Below are 27,243 nucleotides of genomic sequence, written 5' to 3'. Positions count from 1 at the left end.
TTCACCAATTTTAGATCATGAACTCGCTCCTCCATCCCCAACCCCTTTCTGTTTCTTCCCCCTCCTTTTTGTTTTTTCCAATAATTTATATAGATTTTTCTTTTCCCACCTACTTCCATTATTTTTAAGTGTATTTCCATCCATTGTTTTATCTCTACCTTTTAGCTTATTTCGATCCCTTCCCCCCACCCCACCCCTACTAGGGCTATCTGTACCTTGCTTGTCCTGCTTTCTACCCTTAATTAGCACATTCCTTTAGATAATATCACCACCTTCAACACCTCTTTGTCCTTTTGTCTGTGACACCTTTTGGTTATCTCCACCTATCACTGGCCCTCTATCCAGCTCTTCTTGTCCCACCTCCCCCCACCCCCCCCACCAAACCAACTTATATTTCACCTCTTTTCTATTTTTAATTAGTTCTGTTGAAGGGTCATTCGGACTTGAAACGTTAACTGTGCTCCTCTCCACAGATGCTGCCAGACCTGCTGAGTTTTTCCAGGTATTTTTTTTTTTGTTTTAAATTTCTACTTCTTTTTCCAATGTGTTTATCTAGCTTCATCTTAACATCTTAACATGGTCCTCCTGAACTACTCCATGTGGCAAGGAGTTCCAAGTTCTAACCACTCCCTGGATGAAGAGGTTGCATTTATTAGTGTTTATCATATAATTATGACCCTTCTAGTTTTGGATTTCCACCCACAAGCAGAAACAAGACTAAACTACAATGAAGAAAAGAGCAAAACTTGCCAAATCAAATTTAACACTAGACAGTCAATAGCAGTTTAGAGGAGGTGTACCGTCTGACTCCTGTAAAAAGAGGAAACTGGTGAATAGGCGACCTCTGCAGAGGAGAAGATGTGCCTACTGTGCAACAGATTGAAGATGTACCTGTGAAAGTAGTGTTTGTTTCACAGCGCCCAAGGATCATTATACATGAACAGTGCTTTAACGAAACAGAGCTGATTCAAAGCACTCGCCTCTCCAAAACAAGTCAAAGCACTTCACTGAAAATTAGTTATTTAAGCACAGTGACAGACCTTTTATTTGTTGGTGAGCACAACACTCAGTTTTCACATGACGAGTTTCTGTAAACATCAATGAAATGAATTAACTACTGAGGCCACAACGGGGGCTTTAGCTAAGGTAGAAATTAGCCTGGAAACTGAGAGGAAAACCTAATCTACTTTGCATAGTTCCAGATGATCTTCAACATGCTTTCGAATCAGCGCACAGTGCTATATAGAATTATATAGATGATGCAGCACAGGTACAGACCACTCCACTTAACTAGTCCAAATCAATGTTTATGCTCCGCTCAAGCTTCCTCCCATCTTTTCCCATCTAACTCTATCAGCATAACCCTCCATTCCTATCTCTCTCATGTTTCTCTAGCTTCTCCTTAAATGCATCTACACTATTTACCCCACTGCGCCCTGTGGTAGCGAGTTCCACATTCTCAGCACTCTCTGGGTAGAGATTTTTTTTTTCTGAACTCCCTATTGGATATTTTGGTGATTATCTCATATTGACAGCCTTTGGTTATGCTCTTCCCCACAAGAGGGAACATTCTCTCTGTATCCACAAAACATTTCATAATTTTAAACGCCCCTATTAGGTGACTCCTCCGCCACCTCTTTTCATGACCAAAGAGACCCAAGCTGTTCTTTCTCTCCTAACAGTTATAGCACAACAGGCCTCAATTTACTATCTGAATCATGGAATGTAATCCCTCACAATCCATCAAGTAGAGAGTTCTACCACTAACCTCATGGCAATCACAGAATCACTATGACTTCTAGAAGCCACCAATGCTTAATCGCAGTGGGAAGCCTAATATGATGAAGCCTTTCAGTCGTTCAAAGACTAAGGCCCTGAAAATCCTGGGGTTGTTGTGCTCCAGTGCTGATTGTCCAGAGTGTACGTGGTCAATGGGAGTGCACCACACTTGTCTGAAGTCAGCTGGAGCCCACATCAACACAGCCCACAGGGATATCTCAGGCACTCACCAGTTCCACATTCACAGCTTAGTTGTGTGCTATTCTGCCAGTTTCCTGCCACATTCATGGGGATTCTGCCAGGATGGATGAGTGAAATCGACCTCCTACTTCCCCATAATCTATGTGTTGTGATTACGTACCTCGAAAACTATCAAGCACGAGTGCCTGGGAATTCTGTTTATCTTGGAGCAGCACTGAATGTAATTGATAAAGCTAGATTGTGAAAAACTGTCAGAGATGCTAATTGTACGTTATCTGCTACAGAACACATGGTAAGTACCTGCCTGTGATCAATGATGATTAGTTAAGATTTGCAGAAGTTGAAATACTAAAATGACCATCTGTTTCAACAACAAACCCAAATCTGGAGAAGGAACCGGCTGTTCATAACATTTGAGAAGGTGTCAAAACTGATAAGGCCAATCGCTTAAAGGTGCAACACAGTATTATCTGCCTTCTATCAAGATGTCAGGCTCTTTTCAAACTGTTGGCCATGGCTCAGTGGGGAATGAGGAACACAGGAAATAGAAGCAGGAGTAGGCCATTAAGCCCCTCTGTCTTTGAAAAGGATATGGATTCAAATCCCACTCCAGAGAAGTGAGCACATAATCTAGGCTGGCATTACTCTGCTGCAGTACTGAAGGAGTGCCACACTAGTGGTATCCTCCTACCCATTGATGGCAAGCAAGGAGAGAATCTTTCAGCTAGGGACAGGCAGGGACTGGGAAGGTTCCCATGTTGGAGTGAGAGCTTTCCAGCTCTATTTAAGTGAAGTGTCCACCTACCAAACCTGTGAACTCCAGCACAGAAACCAACCTGCAAGCATGACCCCAGCATAACCTGTAGGATTGTGGCTGCTGGTTCAGAGTCCCTCAGTGCAGGTGAGACATGTTGAGCTTTTGTTTAAATCTATATTTCTTCTCTGCTTGTGAACATTTAAACAGAATTTTACGAACAAATTAAAAGAACAGTTGAGATTGTTGGAGGCCGGGCTGGGTGGGGGCGGGGGGGGATCTGGAGCAACATGGGGTACTTGTCTTCTGCTGTAGCCCTCAGCTTTTGTTTGCAAGCTTGGTTAATCACATTATCTGAATTCTATTCTGTATCCAATTGGGAATATTCAGGAAGAAATTATTTCTCCCAGAGAGTGGTTTGAAGTGGTTGAGACGAATGACATCAAGGGGAAGTTAGCCAAGTATATGAGGAGATAGAAGATTATGCAGAGAGGGTGCAATGAAGTGGACTGGGGAAAGATTCTTGTGGAGCATAAACACCAGCATACACCACTTGGGCTGAATGGCTTGTTTCTGTGCTGTAAGTTCGATGTAATTCGATGTATATCATGGGTGTTGCAAAGATAATGAGATGATATCCAAGAGCCAGGAAGAGGGACGATCACGAGGAATCTTCAAAAGACACCCGCATCGCTCAAATTGAAGGACATTGATGCAAACAGGCACTGTGAATGTTTGTCAGCAAGCACTGTATCATCCCATTTCTGAGAGCAGGTGAAACACTTGCCATGTTCAATGGAGGAACCAGAATCGAATGACAGCAGAATGAGCAGCTCCAGCAGAAAAGGGAGCTGAAGGGACTGCACTGATCATGAAAAGTCATGTTCAAATTGGAGAGCAAGAAAGGAAATAGTACTGAAGGAAAACTATGAGCAAGGAAAACTGAGGTCTGCATACACACCACAGACTTACAAGAGGGGACCAATTTAGAGTGGTGAAATCTTCATTAGAGTGTACCTCATTAAACACAATGTGATGTGATATCAAGGGTGAGATGAATGAGTTTGTATTAACTGCTACTGACTGGCTAATAAATGTCGGCTTCCTGGACAGAGGGATTCCATTCTAATTCAACAATGTCTACCAAGCTACAGGAGACCCCCTTCATACCTAATGAGTTATGTAATGAACTAAAACAGCTTATTCATGCCAGTCAGCATTTTCAAATCTTTAAGCTTGTTATCCTTTATTCTTATTGAACAAATTCAACTCTGTCAGAGTGTATGCTGCACTCTGAGCTCCCGTTCCCAGAATCATCCATCCCAGAATTTCCTGAACACTCACCAAAAAAACCCTCATGTACCTTGGAAGGAATGATTGTCCAGAATTGTGACAATGTTATAAGTCTGTTCTCAACAATGTTCTTTGTGATTTCAAACTTAAAATTAAATGAGCTCAGTCTGGATCACAGTAGCTGTGTTGATAAGACCATGGCATTGTCTTGCAATCTTAGGGGAATAATCTGTAACCAGACTTAAAATCTTTTTATTCATTCCCATCTTTGTTATTGGACACCTGTTCATATATCTACATGTTCCATATTTACTATTGAATTCAATCATGTCAAAATTCATCTTCAGTTTCTTAACTTAAATACTTAATTGATTCAGATTCTTGAATGTCATCAACCACCTGCCATATAGTTTAGTGCCATCTGTTCGATTTTTAATATTTCTAGAACTTTCCTTCAATTGGTTTGTGACTAGTGTGAACAGCAGGGATCTTGAGCAGACCCCTGTAGAGTGCCTGTCGTCACTGACCTTTAGATGGGAACATTTATCTGTTGCTTACTGGCTAAGTGAGTTTATCCAGTGAATATCTGAATAATATGCCGTAAAATGTAACTGTAAAATAAAATAGGTTGCAATCAGGTATACAAAAATCCAGCCTTGTGGCAAATAAACAGAGCATCTTTCCAGAAGTTAAATGTACTCCTACCTATTTTAGAGACCATCACATATTGCAATTTATACTTGTATTATGCATCTGTTTAAAACAAACCATAGCTATATTTTTAAAAAATTTATTCTTTCAAGAGACTTGGGCATCACTGGCAAGGCCAGCATTTGTTGCCCATCCCTAATTGTCCTTGAACTGAGTGGTTTGCTAGACCATTTCAGAGGGCAGTTAAGGGTCAACTACATTGCTGTGGGTCTGGAGTCACATGTAGGCCAGACCAGGTAAGGATGGCAGATTTCTTTCTCTGAAGGGCATGAGTGAACCAGATGGGGTTTTACAACAACCAATGATAGTTTCATTACTGATATATAATGCTCTGGTATATACAGGGTTAATGTGGGACTGAGTAGAGTGCCACCCACACAGTGATGTAAGAAGGTACATGACTCAGAGCAAGGGTCAGTGTGGTGTTGGCCAGAGATGTGTTACAATTTAGATATGGAGATAGGCCCCTGCCTGTACCCTTTACTGTTTGCATGTATATAGTTACAAGTGATTAATAAAGATTTGCTGTTAACGTACAGAAGACTACGAAGGCTTCCTTAACAGACACATTCTGTAACCAACACCATTATGACAATTCCAAGAATTTATTCACTGAATCCAAACTTCACCAGCTGCCATGGTGGAATTTGAATCCATCTCCCCAGAGCATTAGCCCAAACCTCTGGATTACATTACGACCACGATACCATCTCTCCATAAATATGGGAGGGAAGTAGTTTTCCTTGGAATTTCAGAGAGTCCACTGACTTTACAATTGAAGTGCCAACCCCCCTTTGTCAGTGTCACACTAACATCTATCATCTGTTTATGAATTGATCCATCAAAGAGGAACACCACATGGTTGATAGGTTAACTGTGACAAAACTAGCAGCAGTAATAATTAGCTCTTATTTTATCATTTAGGTTTAGTCTGTCACTGATTATTAAATAAATGTCTCAGAAATGAGAGTTGGCATTTAACTATGCTTCATGACATTTATTGTAATTAGCTCCTTTTACTGTTAAAGGCCTACAGGTTAATGTTGCTGCCAGTGGGCTAAAGCTGATGGTGAATTATAATTAACTCTCAATTTTAATGTTTTGCACAGGTGATAATTGTTCTGAGATGATTGGACAGTGCGAGCCACACGTCTGTATCCATGGAAACTGCAGCAACATGACGCTGAATACTTTTGCTTGTGTGTGTGACCGTGAGTACAAAGGTGACGCTCAAATCAGCTTTAGGTTTTTAAGTTCCCATTTTATTTTTGCCATCAATTTGACTGCTGCTTACTAATAATTGCTGCAGTGATTAAATCCTTGCACTCAAAACCAACAGTAACTCGCTGGGCGAGGACCAGCATGCAGCCTGTGAAGCTGTGGAATAAATTAATTCCCATTTGATGGTAATATATTTAATTGTCGACAGGGATGTTTTCATAGTCAGGAACTGACGTAAATCCACCTTAGCAACAGACGCACTTGTAGAATGCATTTGTCAGTATATCTTGTCAAGCAGGAAGAGTACTGTGAACTGCACAGCAACAGTTTGTATTTATATAGCACCCTTCATGCAATTAAAAAGCCCCCAGGCACTTCACAGGATTGTTATAAAGCAAATTTTGACACTGAGTCACATAATTAGGGCTGATGGCCCAAAGTTGATGGTCAAAGAGGTAGGTTTTAAGGAGTTTCTTAAAGGATAAAAGAGGCAGAGAGGTTTAGAGAGGGAATTCCAGCAGTTATGGCCTTGAAAATAGTGGAGTAATTGAAATTGGGGCTGTGCAAGAGGCCAGAATTAGATGAGCACAGATATCTTGGAGTGTGGTAGGGTTGCAGGAAATTACAAACTTGGGGACGAGCGAAGCATTGGAAAGATTTGAAAACAAGGATGAGAATTTTAAGATCGAGACGTTGCTAGAGCAGGAGCCAATGTAGGCCAGTGAACACGGGTGATAGTGGTGTGGGATTTGGTGTGAGAAGGATGTGGACAGGAATTTTGAGTGGCCTCAAATTTGCAGAGGGTACATTGTGTGAGGGCAGCCAGGAGTGCACTGGAATAGTCAGGTATAGAGGGAGCAAAGGCATGGATGAGGGTCTAGGCAGCAGATGAACTGAGACCGGGATGGGTTTGGCTGATAGTACAAAGTTGGAAATATGCAGTCTTTAGTGATTGTGCATTACAAAGTCAGAAGCTTTGACAGATGCCAAGAAAAGGGATGAAATCAATAGCTAGGGAACAGGGTTTGTGGCAGGGACTGAAGACAATGCCTTTGGTCTTCCCAATATTTATTTGGTGTATTCAGTGATAAAAGATCTAAACACATTAGCCAGGCCTCTTTCACAACCTCACAATATTCCAAAGTGTTTTGTAGTCAAAAAAATAAATTCCCCCTACAAAGACAAATCCTATAGCTAAGCTTTGTAACCATGAGTAACACTGTAATTTTCCCTCCTTGAAGCCTTACTGCAGATTTAGTCAGTGTTTTAAAGGATTACATTAATGTCTACACAGGAAAGAGAAGTATAATTCACTCAAGTGAATAAAAAAAATCTGTTCCAGAATATGAGGTTTCAACTTAAGTGTTCATTGTTAGAATATTACATAAGGAAGAATTTGCATTTATATTTCTCCTTTCATGACCTCTGGTTGCCCCACTTTACAGTAAGTGAATTAGTTTTAAAGTGGATTCACTGCTGTAATGAAGGGAAAGACAGCAGCCAAGTTGCACAAGCAAGACCCCCAAAACAGTAAAGCAATAATGAGCAGCAGCTAATAACCAGGTGGAGCAGGTTCCAAGGGACTGATTAAAGGGACTGACGCTGCTGCTATTTCTCATGTCTTTATGATCTGTTTTACTCTTGTTAGTTGTGGACAGGACATGGGGCAGAGAACTCACCTGTTTTTCATCGCAGAGTTGTGGAATCTTTTATCCTGTTGTAATGTCTTGCCAAAAAGACTACACCTTGGATAAGTGAGTTCCGAGCTCTCTCAATACTGCCCTGAAATGTTAGCCTTGAGTGCAGCTAAGGAGCAGGGCGTCAACCTTCTAACTCAAACAAGTGTGCTACCAACTGAGCTGCTGCTAATTATTAACAAGACTGTAGAACTTTGCCCTCCTTCTTTACAATTGTAGCTACAGATCCCCATTTCGACAATAATGATATTTGTGAAATGCAAGTGGATTCCCAGTGATGGTAAATTAAAGGGTATACCATGAGCATAATCTTGTACATCACTCTGTGTACTTTGCTGTGGCTAATGTGGAACCATGTGTAAAATGACCTATCCTTTAATGGTCTAATGGGGTAAGGTGAGAGTTATTGCCCTTGACATCAAGGCAACATTTGACTGTGCTATCAAGGAGCCCTAGCAAAATTAATGTTAAAGAAAATCAGGGGGAAAACAAAGGAAGATGGTTGTGATTGTTGGAGGTCAATCATCTCAGCTCCAGGACATCACTGCAGGAATTCCTCAAGGTAGTGTCCTGGACCCAACCATCTTCAGCTGATGCATCAATCACCTTCCCTCCATCATAAGGTCAGAATTGGGGATGTTCAGTGATGATTGCACGATGTTCAGCACCATTCGCAACTCCTCAGATACTGATTCTGTGTCCACATGCAGCAAGGCCTAGACGACATTCAGGCTTGGGCTGATAAGCGGAAAGTAAGATTCACACCGCACAAGTGCCAGGCAACGACTATGTCCAACAAGAGAGAATCTAATGATTGCGCCTTGAATGAATCCCCCACTATCAACATCCTGGGGGTTACCATTGACTGGAAACTGAATTGGACTAGCCATATAAATACTGTGTCTACAAGAGCAGCCCAGAGGCTAGGAATCCTGCAGCAACTAACTCGACTCCTGACTCCCCAAAGCCTGTCCACCATCTACACGACACAAGTCAGGAGTGTGATGGAATACTCCCCTAGATGAGTGCAGCTTCCAACAACACAGAAGCTCAACACCATCCAGGACAAAACGGCCCACTTGATCAGCAGCCCATCCACCACCTTAAACAGTTACTCTCTCCACCACTGGCACACAGTGGCAGCAGTGTGTATTATTTGCAAGATGCGCTGCAGCAACTCACGAAGCCTCCTTCGACAGTACCTTCTGAACCCAGGTCCTCTTCCACCTAGAAGAATAAAGGCAACAGCTGCATGGGAACACCACTTGCAAATTACCCTCCAAGCCACACACAATCCTGACTTGAAATAACATGGACTGCAGCAGTTCAAGAAGGCAGCTCACCACCAGTTTCTCAAGGGCAATTAGGGATGCGATGTAAATGCTGGCCTAGCCAGTGATGCTCACATCTCAAGATTATATATTTTTTAAATTATTCAACAATTTTGCAACCTTCAGTTATCCAGTGCAGTGCCCCTTTTAAGAGGGACAGACTGCCTTTAAGAGCTGCAGGTCAGCTGGTAAATGTGCTAGCCTCGCACACAATTGGGCCTACTGTTTTGAGTATGGTCAGCATGGCTTGCACTGGACTGCAGGCCACAATTATTGAAATGAGAAGGCAGCAGGAAATCTATATGCTCCATCGATACCAGTGTTGGCAGGTTGCGAATTACAAGCCCCACACCCAAATAATGACATAATCCAATATTTGTCCCAGAATGTTTTGTAAGGAGGAGGATGAAATGGTGCAACAGAGAATGCTTGATTCTGGTAGTTTCTGGTGTTGTCTGGAATAAAGTTAATATTGAGTAAAAATAGATAAAATATAAAACAAATGAAATTGTACTTGGAAATAGAAATGGACATTGGATTAAATTAACTAATTGAGAAATAAGTCTAAATTGTATATGAAATGAGTTTGATATGATGTTTGCATTCAGAATAGAATGTTGTAGAAGTATAATTAGTGTCAAAAAGCAAGTGGTACTAATTGAATGGTAAATGATAGTTAAAGTTATAATTTATATATATAGTTATAATTTTGGGCAGTATTAAATAAAGCATATTCAATTTAATGTATGGTTTATAAAGTATTTAATGTAAATGAGATGCATTAGTTTATTCTATGTTTGCCCTTTATTAAACTGTAGGAGATGCTAGGGTATATATTTGATTTATCTGTGGCATTGCTCACTGGAAATGCTCACTAATCCCCTACACTGTCTCCTTCTTTTTCTCATGTCCCTGTACATCCCTCTCCATTTCTTGCTATCCTCATGTGCCCCTCCAGCTCCTGCCCATTACATCACTATTCTTCCTTTCTTGCTGTACCCACCATTGCACACACCTACCCCCACCTCCCCCCCACCCTCAGCTGTGTGTGTCCCCTTGCCCCTTCTCTCTGACTTTCCTGGTTCCCTCTCTTGGCACCTTCCATCTCACAGGGACTGTTTGGAAATAAGGCACTGGCTCCCAAAATTGGCCCCCCGTAACACCTGGTTTTGGCCAGCAAGAACGGGTGCAACGGGCTCCGATTCATACCTCTGGTATTCTGCAAATGCATGAGCTGCCTGGGCAGTCACTGTCAACTCAGAATAGCAGATTACTGAGGTTTGAGGCCCAGTTATGTATCGGGTTCATGCCGCCCGTGCAGCACCATGAAATGGGCTGAAAGAAATTACCACCCGCTAATGTTTTATTGTAATGATTTTGTACTAAAGTTCAAACCAATGCTTTCTTTCTTTGATATGACAAGTCATTCAGATATTACTTTGTGAGTCAGTGTCCTGCAGCAAAAGAACCCAGGCACCCCTAAAAAGATGGACAACAAGCTAGGCATGAACTGTGGCACTTTCTTTGCAAAATTGATTGTACAGGGGTTGTGGCGTGTCTCTGGCTGTGCTTGATGCTGTGCTGGAGGTGTGTCTATAATTGGTGTGAATAAATATATGTTTTGCTGTGATATGATGGATATGATATTTAAAGTTTGTTCTCGTCTTCTGAAATGGTGGAATAATTGTTAATAATACTGTGATCTGAAATTTGAGCCAATTCAATGTCAATATGATGACACAGTTGTTTTGTGCTGAATTACTGCCTTATTTGTGTTTGTTTATTATTTGCTTCAAGAGACACAAACTGTAGTTTTCATTCCATTAATTATTGAGTTTAATGCCTTCTGTCTATTTCTCTTGTGACACTTAGGATGTTCAATTATAATTTACATTTGGGGTTCTGTAGAATAGAGAATCAAAGTAATGAATCATTGTTGGCTTCTGATCAACATGCAATTGAACACTCCTGTTGTGTCTTGAGAAAAGTGCTTGGCTTACTGCTGCATTATCATCTGGGGTGTGGGTACACAAATAACAAATTGTGATCTACATTGAGATCACTCATCTGATCTCTGCACATCCAACAGGATGTACTTTCTCAGATCCTTGATGTCTTTCTCTAATTGTCCTCACATCTCACTCTATAATTTAACTTCTCCCTGTTGCTTGGTCCTCTTTTCCCCCTTTTACTATTTTCATCCCATTCGTCCATCTTCTCTATCCTTTCCCCTTATTACTCAATCTAATTTTTATATGGTCTCTCAGGGTGGAATCATCTCGCCTTTGAAAATATTCTTCCATCTGGAGCTAACATATATTTTATATCTTGGAGCTATGCCAAGATGATACACCAGTTTATATGTTTGTAACAGGAATTTATTCACAGTCCTTTAAAATGCCTGCTCTCCCATGCTTCTAGCAGCTAGCTTCCAGATATGTTTACTTTTCTCTGAATCCACACCCAGGCTTAACCAATCAAGTACAGTGAGCAACCATAGCAAACAAACTCACATAATCAAACACAGAACCATTGAACACTACAGGAACAAATACAGATCCTGTCCCTGTTGGTTTGTGAATCCCGTCTACCTGCGCATTCTTCCCAGAGGCAGACTCTGAACCCGTCCGAGAAAACATGGTGGGCCTGCAGATTTGGAATGCTGGTAGCCCCACTAGGAGGGGTGGGGGGCTGCTCAGGCAGCAAAAGACGCAATGGAGGCACCTTCAGAAGCTTGCATAAAAATCAAACTGATGAGGGTCAAAATGAAAGGCGCCTGGGAGCGGAGGAGAACCCCCTCCGGAGGAATTGCCTGGGCCGCGGCCCCATTAATGGGCCCCGTGGCCTCCTACAAGGTACCCTAGCTCTCAGTTTTGTTTTTATTGGCACGTCTCTCCACAAAGCGGCTGTATACTCTGATGCCTTTAGCAAGCTGGAAGAGTGATTAATGATAGTAAAGCCAGCCTGCACATAGTGACCATCAAATAGTAAATATGACAATCACTGCTGCAATCCCTGCTGACAGCCTCCCAAGCCTTACTTCATGAATAATATGAAAGATGCTAATACTTTTGTGAACCTGCATTCACTGGGCCCAAGTGCAACTTTGAACTTCTGATAGACTCTGATCTGAAATTCTTTCCTCAGTATCGAAATCTGGTAAGTGAAGTCTTCAAATCTCTATCAGATTTCTTATTACTCTGCTGCATTTAAACGAAAACTGCACAGAGGTTACAATTCATTTTTAAAATCTCTACTTTCAATCGGTAATTTCGAAAGGGGGTTTCAGCAGAAAGCCTGTGTTATAAAATTGGATTTGCACTTCAGTTAGATATTGCCATCTGTGATTAAATGTATTCCTGGAGGTTTCATCACATGACTTTTCCCGATGCTGCAGCCCATTAGTTGGGCAACCTTGTGACGCACTGCCTTCCTCCACCAATTGGAAAGCAAAAAGACTCATTACCTAATTGGGTGATGCTTGACTGTCAGCCAAACAGCCTCTTTTTGTCCCCATTTTCAATATTTTTATATCTGGTAAAAAGAAGTGTTCAAAGAAAACCACATTTTTTTTTTAATGTCCCAATGATTTTTCTCCAGGATTGCACACAGCAGTGCCCTGGAAACTGATCTTCAATTCCTGGAGATTCCAGGCCAATTCTGGAGGGCTAGCAACCCTAACTCTACCCCAGAGGGCTGTGGAAGCTCAGTCATTGAGGATGTTTAATGCAGAGATTGCTAGATTTCTAAATACCAATGACATGTAGTGATATGAGGATAGTGTGGAGCAAAGGCATTGAAGTGGATGATCAGCCATGAGCAGAGCAGGCTCAGTGGGCTGAATGGCCTACTCCTGCTCCCATGCTCCTAACTTAGTTGTTCAGGGCACAATTGTGAAATTTGCATATAACGCAAAACAGTAGTAAAAAGATAATAAAAAGAGAGGAGGCTAGTCATAAATAGGCTTCAAGAGGACACATGCTGGTGGAATGGGCGGACATATGGGTAACGTACTAGCATGGACAGAAGATTGGCTGGCTGGCAGAAAGCAGACAGTATGAATAAATGGGTATTTTTCGGATTGGCAGAATGTGACGAGTGGAATCCCACAGGGGCCTGTAAATGGGCCTCAACTTTTTATGATTTATATCGATGCTTTAGATGAGGGGAGTGAAGGCATGGTAGCTAAATTTTCAGATGATACAAAGATTGGTAGGAAAGTATGTTGTGAAGAGGACATGAGATTGCAGACGGATATAGATAGGTTCAGTGAGTGGGCAAAGATCTGGCAAATGGAGTTTAGTGTGGGAAAATGTGAAGTTGTTCGCTTTGGCAGGACAACAAAAATGCAGAGTATAACTTAAATGGAGAATGGCTGCATAATTCTGAGGTGTAGAGGGATCTCGGTGTTCTAGTGCATGAGTCACAAAAAGTTAGTATGCAGCTACAGCAAGTAATTAAGAAAGCTAATAGAATGCTATCCTTTATTATGAGAGGGATTGAACATAAAAGTAAGGATGTTATGCTTCAGTTATACAGGGCATTAGTGAGACCGCGTCTCGAATATTGTGTGCAGCTTTGGTCTCCTTATTTAAGGAAGGATGTAAATACGTTGGAGGCGTAGGTTCAGAGGAGGTTTACTAAGTTGATACCTGGAATGAGTGGGTTGTCTTATGAGGAAAGGTTGGACAGACTGGACTTGTTTAGAAAAGTGAGGGGTGATTTGATTGAAGAATGCAAGATCCCGAATCCCTTGACAAGGTGGACATCAAAAGGATGTTTCCTCTTGTGGGTGAGTCCAGAACTAGGGGGCAATGCTTTAAAATTAGGGGTCACCCTTTTAGGACAGAGGTGAGGAGAATTTTTTTCTCTGAGGGTTGTGCGAATTTGGAACACTGCCTCAGAAGGTGGTGGAGGCGGGGTCATTGAATATTTTTAAGGCAGAAGTAGATAGATTCTTGCTAGGCAAGGGAATCAAAGGTTATCGGGGCTAGATGGGAATGTGGAATTCAAAACACAAGAAGATCAGCCATGATCTTATTGAATGGTGGAACAGGCTCGAGGGGCAGAATGGTCTACTCCTGTTCCTATTTCTTATGTTCCTATTTCTTATGTTCCTATGTTCTTATTTCTTATGACAGGTAAAATTCAATGCAGGAAGGTATGAGATGATACATGCTGTTTTGAAGAATGAAAAGAGACAATAAATGCTAAGTGACACAATTTTGAAAGTTGCTAAGAAAAGCCATCCCTCTGGGTGCTTGAGCAAAAACCTTTGAAGCTGGCAGGTTAGGTTAACAAAGCAGTTAATAAAGCTCCTGAAATAGTGGGATTTATAAATCAAGGCATAGAGTACAAAAGTCATGCTAAACTTAGATAAAACATGAGTTCAGCCCCAGCTGGAGTATTGCATCTCATTCTTGGCTGCACATTTTAGGAAGGATGTGAAGGTTTTGGAGAGTGTACAGAAGAGATTTGCTAGAATGGTTCCAGGGATGAGGGATGATAGTTACGTGGAAAGACTGGAGAAGCTGGGGTTGTCCTCTGTAGAGCAGAAAAGGCATAGGAGAAATTTGATAGTGGTGTTTAAAATCATGACGTGATTAGCTAAAGTAAGTAAAGAGAAGCTCTTTCCAATGTAAGGGTTGCTAACCAGAGGGCAGAAATTTAAGGAAATTGGCAAAATAGCCAGAGGCAACAAGAAAAACATTTTTATGCATTGGGCCATTATAACCTGGAATGCGCCACCTGAAAAGGGGGTGGAAACAGATTCAACATTGACTTTCAAAGGAAATTGGACAAATACTTGAAAAGGAATATAATTGCATGGCCATGGCAAAAGAGGAGCATGGTGGAAGTAATTGGATTGCTCCTTGAGAGAGCTGGAGCAGACTTGATGGCCTGAATGGCCTCTGCCTGTGGTAGACTACTCTGTGATTCGATGATTTGGTGAATCGAGCCAAGATCCTACCTCCCATGATAATGGAAACCTACTTCTGTAAGGTTGATGAGAAGGAATGTGTACACTTTGACCTAGCTGTGCATTTGAGGTGATGTGACCTACAGGGTCACGGATCAAAGATGGAAAAGAATGATGAGTATGGATAGCTTTTTTTTGGCTGGCACAGATACAATGGACTGAATGGTCTCCTCTTGTGCCATACATATTTTTCTGTCACACATGGTTAATTACAGCCTTCAAAGCCTGGGATTTGACTTTATATCCCCTGTTCCATGCTTCACTTCCTGCCCTTCTGTTTTCACTATAGTTGGTTTATAGTTCCAAGTCAATATAGTAAAGACTTGTCACACACCTCTCCCGATGTCTCTCTTCATCCCCTTGTTGGGAGTATGAAAGAGAGTGTTGGGAAACTCAGCTGCTGATTGTCCTTGTGTCCCCCACTCTAAGCTCCAAGCTGGTGGTTTGACTTAGTCTTGCAGGTGAGCTGTTGAGGAAAACTGCACACGACCGTCCCAATCTACTGCAGTTTGGACTGCCAGTGAATTGGCTGATCCCACCTTCCATATTTATCCTTTTTAAGTTCTCTACAAACTGATAATTGGGCCTGGAATTTCATGCCTCCATCCATGTTAGAATGCAGCCGAGCCAACAGAAGATATGGCAGGTGGCGCTCGATTCGAGGATTCCCGCCCCCATTCCTGTCACTGGCAGTTTATAGTGGCATCGGGTAAGGGGGCAGGTAGTGAGCCTGTGCAGAGTTGTCCCAACATTGCCCACTCTATTGTGGAGTCGGGCATATCAGACCCCTGCAATTTTGATGGAGCCAGGCCGACTTCTGAAGGCAACGTGGGTCACAGCACTTCAGAGGTGCTGTGAACCATGGAAGAACCCTGGCATGGAGTCGAGAAACTTTTGACAGATAAGCTTGGCTGAGTTTCAAACTCCACTGATGGGTTCAACTCAGCAGGGATTGTTTTACAGATGCCAAAAGGGGTTGTGAGTTTCTTTAGCTTGACAGTTTTATGACCATTTATTTGATTATGACTTTTTGGAAGTGATTTTTCAATGCCTGTCTGTTTATTTTGACTGTTTTATGAGCATCTCAAGACTTCCTGATATTATAAGTTCAAGAGTTCTTTTCATTGTGAATTCTGGGTGAGGGGGCATGAAGCAGCATTTGTGGGGCCCGAGGGCAAAGATGGTTAGGGCTGGGGAGCCTCATAATCATGTACAGAGCTGGGCCAATGTCCCAGTGAATTGAGGCGGATCTTCTAACCTGCCCACCTCTTCATCCATCTGCCTCAGTTTTTGCCTCAGGCCTGCTTCCAGAGTTCCCGACCCCAACTCCAGCCTGCCTCCACCACCCCACCATGAAGATAATGTGACCGGATGCTGCCAGGAAGATGGTGGGATCGTGATGTCGGAAATGGTGTGACTCACGATTTCTGCCTCAAAAATGAAATTTTGGCCATTGAATTCAACAGGTTTGGGGAACAAGGAATGGAATGTTTTTGGAAGAAGCATTTATACATTGCTAAGCAGCTGATTAAAGAACTGTCATGAATTTAAATGCATCACACTGGTGGTGTCACTATATAAGTCAAAACTGTAACGCAAAGTGATATCGTTCCTCGATATTTTCTAGCGATATGAATGAAAGAACTTGTATTTGTATGTTATGCAAGGCATGGTATATTCAGAATTTAAAGTATGGACCTTATCAATGTGGACATTGAACAGAGAGGCTGTTCAAAAAATGGTTTAAAAAAGTCACTGTGTCCACAGAGTGGCCGCTGAACACCAGATGACATGGCTGTGTGAATTCCATAACCCAGTCAGGGAATGACTCACTGTCTCACTCGGACAAAAGGTGCATCCCAGCCTAAAAAAGTGCTGATTACACATATCCTGAAAAACCATCCAAAGGGCATTCCTGAATTGAATGGGCCTTTGGAAAAATATGTAATTGTTTTAACCCATCAAGGTAGCTGTCTTAATCCACAGGACAGTAATCCAGAAACAATAAAGCAGGATGTGGCTCATCAATCTAAGCACATCACCATATTTGGTGAAGAAACTACAGTTGTGAGGAGTCACACGGGGGTGGAACATCCATTGTCGTCTTTTTGAGGCTGTCTGCAGAAAGAGGGAGAGACACAGAAAAGGCAGTAACACCTGAGGAGTAACATCGAATCCACCTCTTCACCCCCAAACCCCAGGCCTATGCTTTTTCCAGATTGCACAATGGATGATTGTCTACCTGGACATCAGCCCACGCAAGGACTGACTGTTCATTGGTTGAAAAAACAACCAGAAACCAGCCTCATCCCTTCAAGAGGATTCCTGCAAAATTCTTTCATCCTTGCTGTTGAAGTTCTTAACTGACTCTTCGACTAATGAAGACCTCTCATCAGACCTGCAACCTTGATTTTCAGATTACATCAGACAAGTGATTTATGAACATTTCTATTTTTTCCTTATTAGTTGTAATGATGCACCATCTTTTACCTTTGTAACTTTTCTCATGTGTTTGTGTGAGTGAGTGAAGTCGTGTTCATTTTTGGGCTATTTAATGTTTTAAAAGATAAACAATCACCTTTCTTAAAATGAACTCCCGAAAGTTTGCTGCTGCACAATTTGCTGACTACATAGCCAGATTTAAAACAAACACACACGCCATTCCCGTTCATTAAATTCACTGATCATAGGCAGTTTTAAAAAGGGACGGGAGTTGTCAGCAGTTCCCATTCAATCTAACTGTGCCAAGAGCTTTTTCATGACTTTTGGGCATCTCAAGGTGCTTTGTAACCAATGAAATACTTTTGAAGTGTAGGCACTGTTGTAATGTAGGGAACAGGGCAGTTCTGGGTTATCAATTATTTTCCTGGCCTTTCATTTTTAGATTGCCCAAGTCCTTTTTGTTTGGTTTCTCCGTTGTTTCTGCTTAATTTCCTGGCTTTTCAATAATGCTCGCTCCTCTTTATAACTGATTTATTTTTCTCAGTCTCTACCCAATTTCCACAATATAGACCTGTTATTTTGTGTGGCCTTTCTTGTATATTTTCAGATACGTTTGGTGCTTGCGTCCTCACTAAATCTTACTTCAACTCCTTGAGCCATTGGTTGTCTTCAGGACATCTCAAAGATGGACGGCAGGTCAAAAGATTGGAAATCATATAAAGAACAGCAAAGAGTGACAAAAAAATTAATAAGGAGCGAAAAATTAGAGTATGAGAGAAAGCTAGCTAGTAATATAAGATGGATAGTGAGAGTTACTATAGATATTTAAATAAGAAAAGAGTTAACAAAGTGAGCGTTGGTCCTATAGAAAGTGCTTCTGGGGAATTGATACTGGAAAGTAGGGAGATGGCGGATGAATTAAGCAGGCATTTTGCTTCAGTCTTCACAATAGAGGACACAAGTAACATCCCGGAGATAGCTGCAAATCAGGAAATGGAAGGGAGGGAGAAACTTGGGAAAATTACAATCACCAGGGAAGTGGTATTAAGCAAATTGTTGGGGCTGCAGGCTGACGTATCCCCAGGTCCGGATGGACTTCACCCTAAGGTCTTGAAAGAAGTGGCTAGTGAGATAGTTGATGCATTGGTTTTAATTTTCCAAAATTCCCTAGATTCGGGGAAGGTTCCATTAGATTGGAAATTGGCAAATGTAACTTCTTTATTCAAAAAGGGAGGGAGACAGAAGGCAGGAAGCTATAGGCCAGTTAGCCTAACACCTGTCATGGGGAAAATTTTAGAAGCTATTATTATAGATGTTATAGCAGAGCACTTAGAAAAATTCAAGGTAATCAGGTGGAGCCAACATGATTTTGTGAAAGGGAAATAATGTTTAACCAATTTATTGGAGTTCTTTGAAGGAGTCACATGTGCTGTGGATAAAGGGGAATCGGTGGATGTACTGTACTTAGATTTCCAGAAGGCATCTGATAAAGTGCCACATCAAAGGTTATTGAGGAAAATAAAAGCTCATGGTGTAGGGGGGTAACATGCTGGCATGGATAGAAGATTGGCTAGCTAACAGGAAGCGGAGAGTTGGCACAAATGTGTCTTTCTGGTTGGCAGGATGTGATGAGTGGTGTGCCACAGGGATCAGTGCTGGGGCCTCAACTTTTTACAATTTATACAAATGACTTGGTTGAAGGGAAGATTTGGTTGCTAAATTTGTTGACAACACAAAAATAGCTAGGGAAGTAAATAGTGAAGAGATGTAAGGAGGCTACAAAGTGACATAAATAGGTTAAGTGAGTGGGCAAAGACCTGGCAAATGGAGTATAATGTGGGCAAATGGTGAGAGATTGCAAAGCTCTGAGATTCAGAGGGATCTGGGTACTATAGTGCATGAATCACAGAAGGTTAGTATGCAGGTACTGCACGTAATTCGGAAAGCAAATGAATGTTATCATTTATTGTGAGGGGAATTGAGTACAAAATTAGGGGGGTGGGGGTTATGCTTCAGCTATATAGGGCATTGGTGAGACCACATCAGGAGTATTGTGTACAGTACTGGTCTCCTTATTTAAAGAAATATGTAAATGTGTTAGAAGCAGTTCAGAGAAGGTTTAATAGACTAATACCAGGAATGGGTGGGTTGTCTTATGAGGAAAAGCTGGACAGGTTAGGCTTGTAATCACTGGAATTTAGAAGAGTAAGAGGCGACTTGATTGAAACCTTTAAGTCCCTGAGGGGTCTTGACAGGGCGGATGTGGAGACGATGTTTCCTCTTGTGGGAAAATCTAGGGGTCACTGTTTAAAAAGAAGCTCATTTAAGACAGAGATGAGAATTTTTTTCACTCAGAGGCTTGTGAGTAATTTGGAACTCTCTTCCTCAAAAGGCAGTGGAAGCAGAGTCTTTGAATATTTTTAAGGCAGAGCTAGATAGATTCTTGTTTAACAAGGGGGTGAAAGGTTATCGGGGGCAGGCAGAAATGTGGGGTTGAGGTTACATTCAGATCAGCCATGATCTTATTGAATGGGGGTAGGCAGGCTCGAGGGGCCAAGTGGCCTACTTCTGCTCCTAATTCGTATGTTCGTTTGTTTGCATGTACAAGCTACCAGGGACAATTCTTTCATTTTGAGTGCATCAAACATGGTTGTTTGTTGGAAACAAAGAGCATTCACTATCTTCAAATTCTGCCACCTCTATCTTTGGTGTCCAGCTCATCATCGATGCAGCAGTCCTTACTTATAGCCACAGCAGTTGGCCTCCCTACAATGGCTGATGAATTTAGCCCTGCAGCAAAGATACAGATTGTGACACTTCTAACCCTGGAGGTAATTGTGTCTGGAGCACATTTTGGACTTTTAATAGGGAAAGCCATCAGTTTTGTGGAGAGGAGACCTGTTATATTGGAAGACATAAGAAGACTCGAAGTCTTCTTCGCTCGACTTGTTATTGAGACCGTCCCATAACCACGCAACTGTGATCCCATCTGGAAGCACAACCCCAGCCAGGATAGCCACATACAGCACCCCCACCATGTTATGCCATTCCCAGAAGTTGCCATGCAGTTGGCCAGTGTCCCTTCTGTGTCAGCAAGCAGACGGTCTTGGGTCAAACACTATCCAAGAGTTGAGTGAATAAAATCTCTCTCCAGGGCTTTTTAAAAAAATCCCTTCAAGGTTATCAGAGGCAAAGCAATCAAAGGTTTCTAACAATTGGTTTTATTGACATTAAAACGCAACAGTTTTACGGATGGATATAGAATGTCCTTAGTTCGAAGTACAACTCAAACTCACAGTGGTCAAAGTCTTCTGCTTCAGGAGACTGAAGGGTTAGTTCTTAGTTGGCATCTGCATGGTGTTCCTCTGGTCTGTCTCATGGAGCTTGTCCCTCTTTCACTTCAGAATGGTGTAGTATAAGAGCCTGGCACATAAAGGATTAATGTGGGACTGTGTACAGTATAACCCACACAGTGATGTAAAAGGGCACATGACCCAAACCTTGGGGTCAGTGTAGTGTTGGACAGAGCTGTGTGTAGAAGCAAGCATGGAGACAGCTCCTAGCTTGGACCTTTACTGTATCTATGTATATAGTGCAAACCTGGGACAATTCCGCAATAAGTGCAGTAGTGGGCGGGTAAAATGACGTTTTACCTGCCTCCCCCAATGATGGGTTTTCACACCATATCACCCAAGACCCACAACATTATTTATGCATTCCTGGGAAACACGCCATTTCCATGACGGATGGGCTCTCATTCCCCCGCCACGCCATCGCTTCGCCGCTTCATCACACTGGGCGCCATATTTAAAGTCCGGCCACATGCACACACCTCAGTGCTTCCAGCCCACGGCTACTGCAGGGAAGATGTCCACGAAAGACAAAAAGACTGCAGCCCCCAGGTTTCGTGACGTGTCAGTGGAATGCCTTTTGGATTCCATGGAGACCTGCTCAGGCCACAGGATGGGCAGCAACGTGACCAATGAGGCTTGGGAGGTGGTGGCAGTTGTGGTCAGTGTCAATGCCGCACAGGAGAGGTTGGCCATCCAATGCAGATAGAGGATGAATGATCTCATCCATGCAGCCAGGGTAAAGCAACCATCTCATCATTCTAAACTCTCACACTCAAGCCCATCACACATTCACTGGCATCTCACTCACTGCCAGCCCAAGAGACATCATCACCCATTCTCACACACATGTTCATCTGGCCTCATTTCCTCTTGAGACTGCCTCCTCAGCCCTCACCATTTTGAGGCCACTTCTACAGATCAACTTGTGCCCTCACACACATCCTGGGTTACCCTCCTTCCTCCATACACCCCTCGTCCTGCAACCTCTTCCCTTGCCTGACGCCACTTCTCCCCCTTCCCCAAGCAAGCTCAAGCCCTGCAGCCACATATGGCTGACCTGATAGGTAAAGACCTTCCATGAGCCCCCTAAAAGTGATGTGTTGCTGCCTGCGAATCCTGGCGCTGGTGACTGCGAGTGCTGCCCGAAGCAAGGCAGGCAAACAAACTTTGAAGTCCCAAGTGAAGTACAGCTTGGTGCACGTTGCTTATGTGATGTTGTGAAACACATTGGCATGTTTTCCTCCCCTCGACATGGGCAGACGACCCAGCAAGGTGGAGGATGATTCTGGTGGGCAAGCCTAATAATGATATGCAGACGTATTACAATGAGGTTGCCAATGTCTGATGGCGGAGACTGCGGCCTGCCATTGGTGAGCTGAGCGGGCGATCGCAAACTGGTTTCATGCCTTCATGAAACTGATCATGCCATTTTGTCCGCTCACCCCACCGAGTGGGCATGGAAAGTCCCGGCAATAGTTTCTAAAAATTAATAAATACTTACTGTTGAACAGCCTAAGAGTACAAATACCTTAACAAGATCTACTGAACTACACCCAACACCTTACAACAAATGGCTGCTCTTGTACCATCTTTCTGGTGAAAGCAAGCTGATGCTCACACATCCACAGACTTTCAGAGCTGAACTTGGCTATTATCTTATCTTGAACCTCTCCCCTTAAGTCCATAAGAAGCACATTGTCCTAGTTAGCCTTCAGCATGTCTGAAGCAATACCGATGGTCTTAACCACTATTTCCAGCAGGTCTTCTAAATCAGTCAGGGTGGCGATTCTGTGTTCTGTACTTTTTTGTTATTACATTTAATAGCATTCTGCTCTGAGCAGATCTTGTAGTATAAAGGTTTAACAGATGGGATATACTAATGTATGACGTAGATGATGATGTACCACTGACATCAGTCAGTCATGTATTAGACTCTCGAGAGAGAGAGAGAGAGAAAGAGAGAGGTTGGAATCATGCCCACGAGCAACGTGCCTACTCTGTAACCTGTTTAGATGTCGTATTAATAAACAAGCATTAAGCAGATACCAGAGTGTATCTACAGTCTGTCTACTGATTAAGTCCCACACCTAGGGCAGAATATTATGCCCAAGCATAAAATGACACGTGATGACATTGGGCAAACATCCCAACGTCATCGCGCGGTCTCATGATATTTCGTTCGGCGGGCACACACCGCAGTCATCTGCGCGCCTGCCGACAATTAAAAGGCCTATTAAGGCCGTTAGGAAGCTAATTAAATTCAAATTTATACTGCCAAAAGGCCAAGAGGCCTTTACAGTTTTTAGGAAACCTCATCCACGGGTGAGGTGAGGTTTCCTAAAGCAAATAAACATCAAATAAAAATTTTATTTTTCAATTAAAAACATGTCCCAGCTCATGTGACAGAGTCACACGAGGGAACATGTTTTATGACAACTTTATTTCCTTTATTTTTTTTTAGAACAGCGCTTCATCTCCCTGAGGAGGAGGTTCCAGGGTCTGGAGTATTGAGGAGTGGGCCCCAGGATTTGGTGGTATTGAGTGGATATGCAGATTTGGCAGTATTCAGTGAGAGTCTTGAATGTGTAATATTGGAAAGAGGTAAACCCAGGAAACTGGGGCCACATCTGGTGTGACCTATCCTCAATCAGTGCCTCAGATCCTACTTTTAAAGCCCAGAATCATTATTTGTTCATAATTGCGCTTAGCATTAGTACTAGGATGGATAATCTTGGTTCTTGTGGGCAATGGAGGATCATCAGATTGACAGATACTGTCAAGGATAAGACTTGGGCATACCATCATGGCTGGAATGAAGTCAGGAAGCAGAGAGAAATTAGGAGCCACGGATGTGTGTTGGGTATGGGTCACAACAGCTTTCTCCCAACCACTCATTCCTTTCTGTCTCTTTCATATTGTGGGTGAAGTTTAAAAGCCTCCCTTATAGCGAGTTTGGTGGCAGGTGGCATGTGGCATGGTGGCACCCGTCACCTTCCTGCCTCCAGTCCAAGTAAGCCCATGGCGGGAAGGCCAGTGGATGGTCTTTCAACCCTCCTGTTATCGAGGCCCATAAGTGAACAATTAATGGCCACTTAAGGGCCTCATCCCACTGCCACTTTCGTATTGAGGAGCGGATCCCAGTGTCTGGTGGTAGAGTGGATATGCAGATTTGGCAGTATTTAGAGAGAGCGTTACACAATGTATTAATATTATAGCAGGTGGGGTTGCTCACCATGTAGGGAGCATGACAAGCAAACTAGGACAGGGCTGGTAGCGAGCTCCTGGAATGCTGTCAGGCACTTGGTGCCTGATCGAGGGAACGACATCAGGAAGGGGTGGGGGCGTTGAGAGTTGCCCCCCCACCCCGCGTGCCCTTGCTGCTGACCCCACCTACACCTCCCCCCACCTCGCCCCCACTCCCACCCCACCCTCCCGCCATCATTCACCTGTGTGGCACGACCTTAGGCCTTAGGTAGGTGTAGTACCAGCAACAGCCACTGTCACGGGGCTCTTGACAGCACTGCAGCTAGCGGGTGAGATCCCTGTCGCCTCCATTAAATCCAGCCCTGTGTCTCACTTTTACACTCACTCACACCCAGGCACATTCTATCTTTCTCTCACACTCATAAGATCACTGTATGTGCCTGTATCTCACATGTGTTCTCGCTTCCATTCTTCATCTGTTTTTCTCTCATACCCTGGTTCTGCCTCACTTAATTTGTCTTTCTCTCTGCCTATCTTTCTCCGTTCCTCTCTCTTTCCTCCTTGCAACCTTTGCAACTCTGCCTCTCTTTCTCCATTCCCCATTTTCTCTTCTCTATCTTATTTCTTCATCAATCTGACTCAACCTTACCATTCTCCCTATCCTCCGTGTCTGCCTTCCACCAATTGACTCTTCCTCTTGCACATTCTCCTTTTTCTTATCTGCTTCTCTTTCTCACACATGCACAAATATAGTCTTATTTCAATGGGGACAGGGATTTTGCAATAAAAATGCCATTTTTCATAGTTTAGACACTTTTCAGATTTTAACCACACCCCCCAAAAAAGAAAATTTGTTACCTCTCAAGCTCCTGTGCTTATTTTTCCACCGTGAATGTTCATTCATGAAGAGAGAAACCCTGAGCAATGTGTGAAGTCAAAATGAAGGCAGCATTCCACAGAGAAAAAAAGGTTCATTGGTAAGCTTTAAGAATAAATAACAGAAGGGACAGCTGCTGCTTGTCTGTCTCTACGGTAAAGTGCAAACAATTTAAATCAACAATAAATAATAGTTAAAATGTAAGCATTACCTGAAGGGGAAAAAAAATGAGAGTTTATCCCTTCGTGGGTTTTGGAATTGCATGAATCTGAGGAAGATCTGAGAGGGGCACAAAAAAAAATCCTCTGACCAGGCAAACAGCAGTGAGAAAATTGTACTGATGTGTGGTGGGAACTTGTTGACAATGTACCTGCTTTGAATGCGTACCTCCCCGAAGCTAATTTAACGACAGCGCTCAGTCAAAATATTAACTTTTTTGTTCAGGCCTTTGGAAAGGCCGAAGCCTTGAAATACAAGTTTTAATGTGTAAATGAGTGAAGAAAGGACACAAAAGACCAAAGCCATTTTTTTCTGGATTGGAGCATCTCGTGGCATGCCCTGTTTGTTAGACTTTTCGTGCAAGTTTTGGTTTGAACATTTTCACAGACTTGCCAGAAATGTGATCTGAGGATGGTTTTACGATTAGGATAAACAGTTTCTGGGTGAAAAATGGGACAATGGTAGCCTGTATGATTTAAGGGCTGAGAAAGGGATGGAGGAATGGCAACGAAGGAGGTGAATGAGTTGAATGTTATATCATGTACAGAAAGAGAAATAAAATGAGGGAAAGGAAGATTGGATTGAGAGAGAGTGAGAGACAGACAGACAGAGAGAGAAAGGACAGAAAAGAAAAGTTAAAAAAGAATCAAATTTGATATTTTTAAAACCATATAAAACAATTGAGAACCTGAAGGAATGAGACTTTATGTTTTTAATTTTTCACTTTCTGGGCAAGATCCTGTGGGTGAATATAATTGTGTCATTGCACACTCTGATTTCTTAATTTTTATTTTGTTTTAAAGCTATTTGAGCATCCAACATCGATATTTAGTAACTGAGAAACAAACAAGCAAACTTGCATTTATATAGCACCTTTCATGATCTCAGGCAGTTTTAAAGCATTTTTAAGCCAATAATGGACTTTTTGAGGTATGGCCACTATAGAGAGATAGAGATCGATAGGAAACAGATATGTGGAAACTATTTTGCAGATGGTGTGACCATAGGGCTCTTGCTCCCCTCACCCCAACCTTCCCCTTCGAAGATGCTGCTTTCAAACAGCTAGAAATGGCTGCCTGCTCAGTCGCAGCAGCTCAACGAGGAACAGTAAGATCAATAACACAACATTATTGAAGAGCTCCTGTCACTTGACCGAACACTTTTCATCAGCTCAGTTACTGGCACTGCACATACCTTGGAGAGTCATATAGAGTTGGGAGCATTAAGAAATCTGGCTCCGACTTGGCAGAGGCCATTGCGCAGAGCTTGCCCTCTCCAGAGTGTCTGCTCCATCTTCCTGTCATGCTGCAGGCCCAGAGGCACTGCCACTGCTGCCCCCAGCCCTGTTGCAGCATTTGTGTGGATAGGTCACCAACTCTTTTGCCCCCCAAACCCCTTCCCTGTGAGGATATAGTAACACTGGCAGACCAATGTGGGAAGCTCACCACAACACCTCCAAAAACAATCCAGAGTACTTCTAGACGCTTTGCAATAGCAGAAATTCTTGAAAATTCCCTTTCCTGCAATTTGGGTGCCTGGTCCTTTAAGGAAGGCAGGAACTCGGCAATGACTTTCACACCCCATGTTTTTATTTTAAGGCTTTGCTTTGATCGCTTGGCAGAAAATTGTCCTTCCTTTTGAAAGACTTTACAGTCTCCGTGTTCACTTTCACAGTATATTACACATTTGGACATCTCTAACAAAATACAGCTCCTTCAAATGCAATTATGCTCATTGCTCCCTTATCTAACATCATGCTCACTGTCGTCTTCCACGAGTATAATTGCAGTAAAACAGCTTACTGTTAGTGCTTCCGCGTAATCTACTTTTCTCTTTCCAAAACCAAATTCTAACTTCTGAACCCAAGACACCTGACTTTGGGTAGTCTCTTTATGATGTCCATGCGATCGGTTGTATGACCCAAATGGGAGAATTTCTCGGTGCATCGAATCAGAAACCAAGACAGAAAAACTGGTTTATGATTCGTTGCTTACAGTTCACAGAGGAATCCTTCTCGCTAAATTCCTTTAAATCAGGGTTCACCCCTCTCATTTCCTTTCCGCTGCTGAAGCTGGTGGGCCTCTTTCAGACTCTACACTGAAAGATTAACGATTGTGACTGATGAATAGTGCACTGCAATAAAATCCAGCAGTTGATTGGTGAAAAATACCTCTGACAGCA

At 42.6% G+C, this 27,243-nt stretch overlaps 1 protein-coding gene across 1 annotated transcript in view; it reads left to right on the top strand.

Annotated features, from left to right (window-relative positions):
* LOC144681104 (protein eyes shut homolog) overlaps positions 1–27,243 on the top strand; it is a 440,210-nt gene that overhangs the window by 19,686 nt on the left and 393,281 nt on the right. The window contains exon 3 of the mRNA XM_078542836.1: positions 5,848–5,961. Within this exon, the coding sequence (XP_078398962.1) occupies positions 5,848–5,961 (114 nt within the window). The remainder of the gene's footprint in view (positions 1–5,847; positions 5,962–27,243) is intronic.

This window comes from Cetorhinus maximus, chromosome 5 (genome assembly GCF_964194155.1).
Source record: "Cetorhinus maximus chromosome 5, sCetMax3.hap1.1, whole genome shotgun sequence".
NCBI classification, from domain to species: Eukaryota; Metazoa; Chordata; class Chondrichthyes; order Lamniformes; family Cetorhinidae; genus Cetorhinus; species Cetorhinus maximus.
The sequence above is the reverse complement of the archived record's forward strand: the minus strand, read 5'-3'. Positions and strand labels throughout refer to the sequence as shown.